Below are 10,891 nucleotides of genomic sequence, written 5' to 3'. Positions count from 1 at the left end.
ATGCTTGCAGCAACCTGGGACTTGTAATTGCCTGATTCTTATAAAAACTTCAACTAGTGTAGCCACTAAGGGTCGGGTCATTATGCAATAAGGATCAGGGACTTTATAGATATGATCATGTAGACTTGAACAGCAACGTGTAGCCCCCAAGGGCCGGGTCAGTAAGATAATATTGAGCTGGGACTTTATATATACTTCATTGAGAATAACATTATACGATGTAACCCCCCTCATGGGGCTTGAACCCACGTCCACAAGGTTGAGAGTTTTGTGCTTTACCAACTGAGCAGTGGATTCTTCAATAATAGATGAAAATTTGTGTACCTTGAATTGTTGATAGGAGCAATCGGTAGCCCCCAAGGGCCGGCTCATTACAAAGTGATGAGTCGGGTCTTCAATAAGTGAGCAAACAATGACTTTGCATTAGCCCCCAAGTGTCATGGTGCATTCTTGCAGCGACATGAGACTTGTGTATTTGATGTAATCCCAACTTGAATAATATAGGCCCCAAATGCCGGGTCGTAAGCCTGCAGCGACTCGGGACTATTCCTTCAATTGTAGAATAAATCATATCCATTGATAATATGATAGACATTGCGCTAAAGCGACTTTGAAAACCTTAATCATAATACTGGTTATTGATAACCATAATAAAATCCAGCCGTGTTGGCTATTAAAGATTTTGACTAACATAACCTGGTTTGAAAACCGATTCCTGCCATATAAGGCGGTATATCCATGCACATATGATACATGCTATGATGATGTAATTATAACGCAACGTATGATGCAATATATGATGATGTATATGTATGATCAAGAGGGTTTAAGCGATGGTTCGGATACGACCAGAGCCCCCATGTAATCATAATTGTGGCATTGCGCCAATCAAGAAGTGTAGCTATGGTTCGAATACGACCAAGCCCCCAAGTGATTTCCCTGGTGCCCTTATGCCTATCAAGAGGTGTAACTATGGTTCAAACCCATACCCCCAAGTGATTTCCCTGGTGCCCTTATGCCTATCAAGAGGTGTAGCTATGGTTCGGATACGACCAAGCCCCCAAATGATATTGTGAGTTGTGATCAAAGGGTACCTATGTTTGAGTTGTGTTGTGCAGCAGACTCTCTTTGGTCCCTTTAGTTTTTTCTGAGAAGTCGAACTTGCGAGAGATTACTCTTGTTGAACCGAAAATGGTTAAACCATATACTAAGAGCTTCAAAGCTTTGTGGGAGATAGCTTTCCCTTGCGCCGGATTTTAAACCGGAATCCTTCTTTTAAAGCCGGAAATTTTCTGACGGCCTTTAAATTCACACCATTATGGTGGTTTAGGGTCCTGCATTAGGTAACTTTTGCAACCCGGAGTAATTGCTCTTGTAAATAAAGCAATATATAATATAAAAATATACTGTATTTCACCTGTTATGTTAGGCCGGTTAATTCCCACCGTGTGGTTGATGATCACCATGGTGAAGCTGAAATCAATCATGGGTGAGTCGACCGCAGGAGTAGAAAAATGAGCCGGCCGCGACATTTTAAGCCAGCGCGGATGGGCGAATCAATCATCGGCGCGGTAAGCCATGCGAACGGTGAGTCAATCGCGGGCGCGGTCCCGCCGAGTTGATGTAGATTGAGCTGCACGAGCAGCGGCTTGCGCACACCCGTTCAACAACAAGTGGGCACGGACACCGGTGTATGATGATGCCAATGCACACTTCATAGAGATAGCATGGCACAAGTTCTATAATGAATCCTTGTCTCAAGAGAAGAGACAATCCACTCCTTGATAGTTCGGGCATTTGACATTGTTTCGACTGTCGTGAAGGTCTTTGAGACAACCACAACAAGAGTTGTTGCAGGATCTAAATCTTTGATGCTCCGTGCAACATCAACAGGATCAACATTTGCAAGAAATCTCAGTTGTCGGCCCTTGGCACATTCTGCTGCTTCCGGGTCAGTCTGGAGAGCCGTATGCACAAACAGAGGTCCAAGGAAGCTACCACCAATCCCAACTGAGACAACATTTGTCACTGGTTTCCCAGTTGCCCCAACCCATGAGCCACTTCTGAAAGTCTCTAAAAACTGCTTGATTTTATCCTTAACAACCCAAACTTCGGGGACCACATTCACACCGTCACTGTTTATGACTGCATCTCTTGGCGCTCTCAAAGCCACATGGAGCACTGATCTATTCTCTATGGTATTTATCTTTTCGCCTTTAAACATCTTGTCAATCTTCTCCTTGAGCTTTGCGCCCTCCGCCAGATTGAAGAGCTTGTCGATGGTCTCGGTGGTGGCATGCTGCCTCGAGTAGTCCAGGAAGACGCCTTCGAATTCTGCCGTCATTGCCTTGCATCGGTCGACGTCCGTCATGAGATCGCGCAGGTGCGTCTTGTGGATCGCGCCGACGTGCGCCTGGAGGGCCTTCCACTGGTCGGTGTCGGAGATGTGCGCCGGCGACGCCATGGCCGATGCCGGGCGGACCCTGGAGGATGTCGACGGTGGGCTGCCGGAGTACGGGGCGCGGTCGCGGAGGAGATGACAGATCGGTGGTGGATGACAGGCAGGGGAATAGCCAGGAAGAGAATAGAAGCGGGGTGACTCGGCGACGGCGGGCCATGGCGGACCCGGCGAAGGCATTCCGCGATTCAACGGGGTGGCCTGGATGGCTGCAGCAGCGGTGGAGGCGACGGCTTATGAGACTTCTCCAACCCCAGCGATACGGGTCATGGCAGAGGTGGCTCACGCTGCAACGGCGGGTTGATGTGTGGCATTTCAAGACAACAGCAGCGGCAGCGTTGTGGCGGTTCAGAAGCAGAGGGACGTGTGGGCGCGATGGCCCGGCAGCGAGGCATAGGGGCGGCCGACGTCCACAGGTGAAACGGGAGCTGCGGCGTGGGAGAGAAAACTCGGTGCAGGGCCGTGCTTGAAGCGAGACCGGCAAAGGTAACCAGGCGGCGGGGTTGGGTGACTTGGCAGCTCGAGGCCAGCGATTCAACAGCGGAGAAGGCAAATACAACTCAGCACGCGCAGTCAAAGCACGAGGCCTGTTTCAAAGCCACGATGGATGAGGTGGCGAGGTGAATCGGAAGCGACGCGGCGTGGCCACGGCAGCTCCGCTTCGTCCGCGGGTGCAAGGCGAGTCACTCTGTGGTGATTCCTGCTGGGGCAGTTTGATGAGCCGTGACTACCGCGCCCCTCGGTGACTGAAGGTAAGGTCGCGGCAGTGGTTCACGTCAGAGCGGCGGTTTACCGGGCTGCTCAACAAGCGTGAAACGGCTGCAGAGGCGTAAGGCGCCAGGCGGCTCTTCAGCAGCTGGCGAGGATGGCAATAATGGCTAAGGCACCCAGCGGTGCGAACGCCTGGTGGCTCTCAGCGCGAGTCAGCGGTCGGCGACTTGGCGCGAGACGGGATCAAATCCGCGTCAGCATGCGCGGGGGAAACAGCGGGCGTGACCCAGCGACTGCGGAGAACAGAATCCGCGGGTGAGGTGGAGATTGCGGCTCCTAGTGTGGCCGTCGAAGTAGCTTAGAGGCGAGGTCGGCGGCTTGGCGCAATGTCGGAGCAAGATGGTTCAGCACGACCGTAGCGACAACAGCATGAGGCCGGCGACTCGGGAATAAGGCTTGGCGGCGAGTCAGCTCCGTCGAGGTCGAAGACTCAGTGGCGATTAGACCATGGCAGACGCGGCGGCTCAGAGGAACGGTGACTTAAAGCGGCGGAAGATCACGACGGGTCGACAAAGTGCGAGAGGCGGAGCCAATCCGCGACGATGGGGCGGTTTGGCGTGGTCCGGCGACGACGACACGGCCTCGAAGTACATCTGCAGCAGCAGCATGAAAGTAGGACAGACCCGTGCTGCCATCGTTGCTTTGACCAGTGTCTGACTCTGTTTCTCTTTGTCGACTCTTGTTCGTAGTATTGAACCGAAGGAAGGATTGCTTTGGTGGCTTGTGGAGGTGGCTTGTGGTTATAGCAGCGACTTTGGCAGATGAGTTTCTCTCGGGGTCAACCCGGAGCAGAGGTGGCTCAACGAAAAAATCACAGCAGCCAATCCCAGGTCATAACAGTGGCTCAGCCGAGGTGACTTGACCGTGGCGGGTCAATGGAGCAGGGGGCGGCTCATTGTGACAACGAAGGCGGCTCGAAGCTTGCTTTGACAAAGATCTCTGTATGCCGGTGGCTCTCTTTCTTTCTGTAAACCGGACATGTACCAGTACCAGTAGTAGATGCTCCGATCTACCCAAATTAGTCTCGGAACTAGCGGGTTATCATGGTGCACGTGGCGGACACATTGTAGCGGTAGCAACTTGATGTAGTCAGGGTCTGATTCTGGGTCATTGACTGTCCGTGTTGCCCCTTCGGTTTGACTGTAACTTGACGGATTATGCATCGGATGGCAACGGCTAAATAGTAACCTTAATTTCTTTTGAACCTTAAACCTCTTATATCTTACATCTGAACTGATAAACTTGAACACCACTATGCGCGAGCCCCACGGTGGGCGCCAACTGTCGTGGAGTTGTCACGGAAGATGTCTTAATGTGACGACTTAGTCGTGTGGCCAACGCATCTATGTGGTAGCTTAAGAGGGGTTGAGCGGAATCGAGAGACGCAACGTAAGACAAGGGTTTAGACAGCTTCGGGCTCTGGGAAATATCATCCGGTAACAACCCTACGTGTTGTTTGAGGTTATATCTCATTATGATTATGAGGAAGTCGTCGTAAACCAGCTCTCCCAGTTAACCCTAACCCTTTAAGATTGTTTCTTCTTACTTGTCCCTCTTTGAGAAGCCCTACCCCTCCTTATATAAGTTGAAGGGGCGGGTTACATGTAGAGTCCAACTCGGACTTAAGACTTAACTATTATGACTTTTCTTCATGGGTTTCTTAATATCTTGGGCTTCATAACTCTTGGCAACCCAGTTATCACTGTCTGCCGGGTTATAACTGGTGCCGGTTTATGATTGTCTGTTGAGTTATCATCTGACTTTAACTTCTGTCTTAACTGTCAGCCGGTTTAACAACCTGCCGGTTTACCGTTTGGGTTAACTGCCTGTTTTACCTGTATGTCTTAACTGTCAGCCGGTTTAACAACATGTCGGTTTACCGTCTAACTTAACACCAACCGGTTTACCACCTGCCTTAACACCTGCCTGTTTACCACCTGTCGTAACACCTGCTGGTTTACTAAGTCCCAGCCGGGTTATAACTCGGGCCGGATCATACAGCGGGGTATATCCCCGACAAGCCTCGTCCGCAGCCGCCGCTGGAGACGCTCGTTCTGGTCGACTCCGTACACCTCCTGCCTTGCCACGGGTACGAGCAGGTGCGCCATGCCCTCCTCGCCGGAGAAAGCCCCGACGACGAGCCGTCGTCCCCTGTTTCTCTACCCCTCTCAGAACCCGACGGGCAGGGCCCATTGTCAGCCTCTCCACTCGCGCCCGAAGTGGTACGGGTGGAAGCGTATTCGCTAGAATACGTCTTCGACGTCACCCGCTGATATTATTTTAAATCTGATTTTAATTCAGAAATTTGACCGAACTTGGACCAGCTATAACTCCTATTCTATAAGTCCAAATGACATGATTCTTTTTGCAATGGTTTTGTGTTAAAATCCTCTATCATCATGCAAAAGATGAGATTTTTGCTTGCTGTGATTATTTTATGGTCAATTAAACAGTGTTATGTGACATTTTCTTTTTGCTATTTTAATTCTTTTCAGAAGGAAATTGTTGCCTTGAAGATAACCAGAAGGAGTGTGACCCTCCTCTGCACTAAGGCAGGCCATCACAAATATTTCCAAGAATGTCATTTCAATAACTATGTTTTTCACTTGAATATGATTATTTTAAATGCATATAGAAATTTCATATAAATTCATTTGATGCTAGTTGCATGTTCTTGTTGTGATTATTTTGCTATCAGTAGCATTGCAGTTGGATGGTTAAGTTTATGCAGTAGAGTAATGTGACATTATGCTGGACTTAGTTAATATCGAGATTATGTTGAAAATAATGCATAAGTTGTCATTGCATTTTCATGGCATACTATGAATCGGTAAAAAAAATTGCAAGTTTAAACCTGATAATAAACGAACTTGAAGATGTTGTTGATCGAGTCATGGTGCCACCGAATCGAGCTTCCCAAAGTGCAACCACATTTGCCTTTATGAGGGAGGCCCTTTCTCGGTCTATTGTTATGCCTCTCGCCGGTGCCTCCAACTAGTGAAGGTTATGCGTTGGCGCTACCCTGGCCTGGTAGGCAGGTATAACCTTGTGTGCCTGTAGTTATTTTGATACTATGTCCCCGTTTGGGATGATTGTGTTGCCACGACAATGGCCGTTGGATGTCCGGAGTGGCATCGGGGGCACCCATGACTTAGCCCAAAAGGGGAGTTGGTCGGAGTGGCCAGGAGAGTGTCATGGCAATAGACTGGTTATGTCGAACGCCGTTGGTCCACCCGAATGGGAGTCCGAGGCCACGGGTTCAATGGTGTGGGTACAATGTGCTAACCTCTGCAGAGTGTGTTTAATCTATGGATAGCTGTGTCATCAGTCATGGACACACACAACATGGATCAACAAAAATATTAAACTTGCACATTAAATGAATACCTGGCACTGATTATGTTGGTTAAGTTGTGAAGACCACCGAGTTGGTTTCGTTTGTGATCCGGGAGCGATCACCTTGATATGATGAGGTTCATGGTTACGAGGTAACCGCAAAGGTAAGCGACTCGGAAGGGCCCTGTTATGAGCATGATCACTTAATGGGTAGCATGTTAATTCTTGCATTAAATTTGCTTAAATATCATTGTTGTTGTTTGCCATTGTTGCTTTGTTTATGTGAGCTTGCAAGTACATTCAATGTATTGACCTGGCGTGTCATGCCAGTATCAGGAGAAGTCATACCGGAGTTGTAGTTGCATATCATACCCTAGTCTAGACCGTGTCCACATCAGTGTCCATGTGAGATGGAGTCTTTCTACGTCGCCGTTCCCCTGCCGCATAGTCTCTTATCATGGTGTTGAGGCCCCTCCTCATGTCTACTAAATAATGTACATATGTTAGCAGCACTGAGTGTGCCGCTTAGCCTTGCTACTTGATGTAATATTAAACTCTACGTTCCACTAGTACCAATAAAGCGGTTGTATTTCTATACCAAGTTATTGTGTCTTGCTGAGCCGGGATGCCACAACGAGTGGTATCAAAGTCGCGCAGACTGTAGGGCACGCTAGACAGCTAACACATTAGTTCAAACGGTAGATAGTAGCTATGGGTGCCGGTAATTCTTGTGTTCTTTTGGTTGCTGCATTGCATGCATATAGTTTATTTTATTACTAACTGACTAATGGTTGTGAGTGTAGATGGCTCCAGTGCCGTATGCGTGTCAGTTGGAGCTAGCACCATACACTTCGCCGCACCTTTTTCCAAGCGTATGGCGTTGACTCATCGTTCTCACGCATTTTTTTTCTAGTAAGTAGAAATCATATACAAAGTATGAAAAAGGGATACAGATTACACAACAAATAGTAGTTTCAGAGCTTTAGAAGGCCGTCCAGTTTTGCATAGTATGCTTTCACCTATGGAACTGGACGCTGTACTACTAATTTCAGAGTCAAGACATATTTCAATCTCTAAAGGAAACCTGACACGAATCATCTGCTACTCTAGATATTTGATTTATCATGGCTAACCAACATGGAACGATCATCTGACTTTCTGGCTATACTAACGTGTAAATATTTGGCAGGTATAAACTATAGTGTCAACCATACAGTATTATTTGCAAAAGCAAGGAAGGTTGCTGTAGCTAGATAAATGACTCGTTTCAAGTTGACTGCCAAATTTTTATTACAAAGTGGATGCCTACTAATAGCGCATCTCGGGGAATCACAGTGAGATTGAAAGGCCTGGAGAAATGCAAAATGGCAAGATAAAATTCAGACATTGGCATAGAGAGAAACTAATAGAAAAACATCCACCATCAATCACTCACCAAGGTCAGCAGCTGGACAATAGCTGAGCTGCCGTAGATGGTTACCAAGTAATGAACAGAAGGAAAATCACTACAAAATAACCATGAGAGCACCAAACTATCTGCAAACATGAAGGCCCTTTCTTGGATTAGACAGGACGAGTACGCCATGATGATCCAAAGAACAAAAATATGGATTTAAATTTATAGAGCAATGCTAGGAAGATATTGTCTTGAAGAACGGAAAGTAAGAGAACAATAAAGCAAGCAACGAACCTGCAAAACTATCCTCCAAATTTTGCGTGAAAATCCATCGAATATATCCTTGATCGCATATTTGTCTCTGTCGAGGTACTCTACAGGAAGGTTCTCCAAAAAACAGAGTAAAGTTGTTTTTTCCTTTTTGAGAGTTTGATAGCAAACTTGCAATGCATCAAAAAGGGATTAGAATTGATAAGAAAATAAATCTCTGCTATTTTATAGTCGAAGAACATGCTTCAATCAACAAAAATACAAAAACATTGAAATTTGACGGTGTAAGGAACCTGCAGTGATATATTGAGCCATAAACTACTTTGCAATTATATATTGAACCATAAACCTGAAACTCTACTTTGATGCCAATATATTTATAACTGGGAAAGTAGGAAAATGAAATCATATACTCTAAAACATATTGCAGAAACAGAAGCGTGAAGCACACTTCCTTGAAATTTGAACACAAGTGAACATTCATTTAGAATATGTAGCTAACATAAACTTAAGCAAGAATATTCAAATGATCATGGTACATGGTGGATTTATCATAATTGATATTTGGCTGGAAGTGGATAACTTCTGTAGTTATTCTGAAGCTCATTTTCAGTAGTCAGATAAATCGACCTGATTTCCCAGCTTAGACGTTTCAGACATGTCTCACAATATGATGTGACCATGGGTTCAATCCCATATTCAATTATGTACGAAGAGAGGCCCCATTTGGGTACAATCTTGGAAAGCTATTTGGAAAAGAGAGGCCCCATTTGGCACATACTGATACATTTAGATCAAACCCCATGTGTAGTGGGCGCAGCAGTGGTTGCAAACAAAGAGCCTTACCTGAATGTGAAACGATGCTTAGCATTCCGCCTCACCAATTGATCTGCAAAGGATCTTCACAAAAGAGAACATATTAGAGAGAGAGGGGATTAGGCAAATGTATATAGCAAAGCATCTACAGTAATGTCATCACACTGCCAGTTTCAATTCACGCAAAACAATTGACAATTTAGTCAACAAATAGCTTCAAGTTCTCATGATCATAGTTGATTTCATAATCTAGTCCAACATGTTGATGCTCTGAATATCAATTAAAAAAGTTCATTTGAAAGGGTTATTTTAGACTACATAACTTGAAATGGTGTAGCAATTAAGTACTACAGCAGACCGAATAGTAACAGGCCAATTATAAACAATGCAGTGCAATGCCCTTTTCCTTATGATGGTGTTCCTTAGTGTAACCTACAAACCAAATCGTGCATGAAAACAACCATGTTACCTATTTTTGTGCTACATATAGACTGAAACCAAGTAAGATAATGTAACCTGACAAGAAGTACAGTATCGTTGATAACAGAATAGAAATTGAGAACTGGCCATTCCAAACAAAAACAACGTCACCGACAAATGGATAATCCAACGTCAAATAGTGATGCCTCCGTCAATCAAATCCCTGGGAATTTTCCTGCAGAGAGCATAACACAAAAACAAATCTCAAAACACTGTACAACTCGGTAGAAATCCAAAAACCGCACTGGACAATGCCAGCAAAAAAGTCACACCCCACCGACAATCATTAGACCATACCGTAAATTTTGCATTTTCAGTGTTAAGATCGTTCATAAATATATCATCTATAGTGCAGTTCTCCAGAAATAGACGAGCTAATCATTCTGTTCTACAGAAAGACCTAAATCAGTACTGCCGACTATCCATGCTCGAGGTAAAAACATCAATTCATAGCTAATCCCCAAATACAGATAGTAATCCAACGAAATCAAAACACCGCAGTCACGAAATATGGAGATCTGAAGATCGGAAGGGAGGCAGATGGTACCTGTAAAAGTCGACGGACTTGAGCTTGCTCAAGGAGTGGCCAAACGCACATAACACACATGCAGCAAGCAGGGCAGGAGGACCAAGGAGAGCAGGGATTCGGAGGAAGTTACCTTGCTGGGACTGGATTCATGGGGGCAATGGTGGAGTTCTCTCGGCGGCGGCCAGGGCGACTCCACGCGGCGGCCAGGGTGACTCCATGCGGCGGCTAGCAAATCCAGGCGGCAGCGGTGGCGTGGCCATGTGGGCGCTCTCGATCCAATCAGCGGCGGCGAGTAAGATTAGGAGTGGTCTTCTCCTAGGCTCGGGCTGATGGCATCCCTGACGGCGCATCGAGGGCAGCGGCGTTGGAGAGGAGGGAGCAGGGAGGAGACGAGGTGGAGGGGGCTCGAGGGCGGCGACGTGGGAGAGGAGGGAGCAGGGAGGAGACGAGGCGGAGGGGGCGGGGGCCTGACGAGAAGGGTTGGCGCGGCGGCTAGGGTTTTGACCCTTTTGCACGTTCCACAGGACGAGCGCGGCGCTCGGGCAGTGGGATCGGCGAATCCCGACCGCAACGACACGTGCAGCCAGTGCCAGTGAGGAAAGGGACCAGCAGCAGCACCGACCCATCCATCATCACTATAGGCCAGACGCGGGTGCATCAGCCGGGTACACACATCGTCCTATCCCTGCGCAACTGCTCCCCATAACGCATGCCGCGGACGGTGCGAGGAGCGGTCCCCCACACGCGTTTGACCCGCGACGCGACGCAGGAGACAAAACTCACACGAGAAAGTCATAGAAGTGAGACTAACTTGTGGGACCAAATATCAGGCAGG

The 10,891-nt window shown here is 47.2% G+C and overlaps 2 protein-coding genes across 10 annotated transcripts; both read right to left on the bottom strand.

The window, feature by feature from the left end:
- Positions 1-1,684: 1,684 nt before the first annotated feature.
- On the bottom strand, positions 1,685-2,500 carry LOC125522460 (glucose-6-phosphate isomerase, cytosolic-like). Its single transcript, XM_048687518.1, has one exon. It carries the CDS (start codon positions 2,462-2,464, stop codon positions 1,715-1,717), a length of 750 nt encoding a protein of 249 aa, XP_048543475.1. The 5' UTR covers positions 2,465-2,500; the 3' UTR covers positions 1,685-1,714.
- Positions 2,501-7,519: 5,019 nt separating this feature from the next.
- LOC125519988 lies at positions 7,520-10,668 on the bottom strand. Of its 9 annotated transcripts, none has more exons than XR_007288391.1 (5): positions 10,075-10,667; positions 9,825-9,910; positions 8,256-9,702; positions 8,001-8,101; positions 7,520-7,914 (listed from the first exon to the last, which is right to left on the bottom strand). XR_007288391.1 is itself a non-coding variant. In XM_048684766.1 (5 exons), the coding sequence occupies exons 1-5, from the start codon at positions 10,204-10,206 to the stop codon at positions 7,762-7,764; spliced, it is 474 nt and encodes a 157-aa protein (XP_048540723.1). In that variant the 5' UTR covers positions 10,207-10,662; the 3' UTR covers positions 7,520-7,761. The 9 variants fall into 9 exon arrangements, 2 of the variants coding, with proteins under 2 accessions (XP_048540723.1, XP_048540724.1); XR_007288392.1 differs by having other exon boundaries at positions 10,187-10,667; XM_048684766.1 differs by lacking the exon at positions 9,825-9,910 and having other exon boundaries at positions 8,256-8,401; positions 9,078-9,131; positions 10,187-10,662.
- Between the last annotated feature and the right edge of the window lie 223 nt (positions 10,669-10,891).

Source organism: Triticum urartu, chromosome 7 (assembly GCF_003073215.2).
Source record: "Triticum urartu cultivar G1812 chromosome 7, Tu2.1, whole genome shotgun sequence".
Lineage (NCBI taxonomy): Eukaryota > Viridiplantae > Streptophyta > Magnoliopsida > Poales > Poaceae > Triticum > Triticum urartu.
This window is presented reverse-complemented; position numbering and strand designations above follow the sequence as displayed.

Bases quoted from the DNA above. Each gene is read 5' to 3' on its own strand.
- LOC125522460 (XM_048687518.1), bottom strand. From the start codon at position 2,464: ATGGCGTCGCCGGCGCACATCTCCGACACCGACCAGTGGAAGGCCCTC.
- LOC125519988 (XM_048684766.1), bottom strand. From the start codon at position 10,206: ATGAATCCAGTCCCAGCAAG. The intron at 9,132-10,186 runs GTAACTTCCTCC...TCTTTTGTGAAG, and splicing joins ATGAATCCAGTCCCAGCAAG to ATCCTTTGCAGATCAATTGG. The intron at 7,915-8,000 runs GTGAGTGATTGA...GCATTTCTCCAG, and splicing joins TTGTCCAGCTGCTGACCTTG to GCCTTTCAATCTCACTGTGA.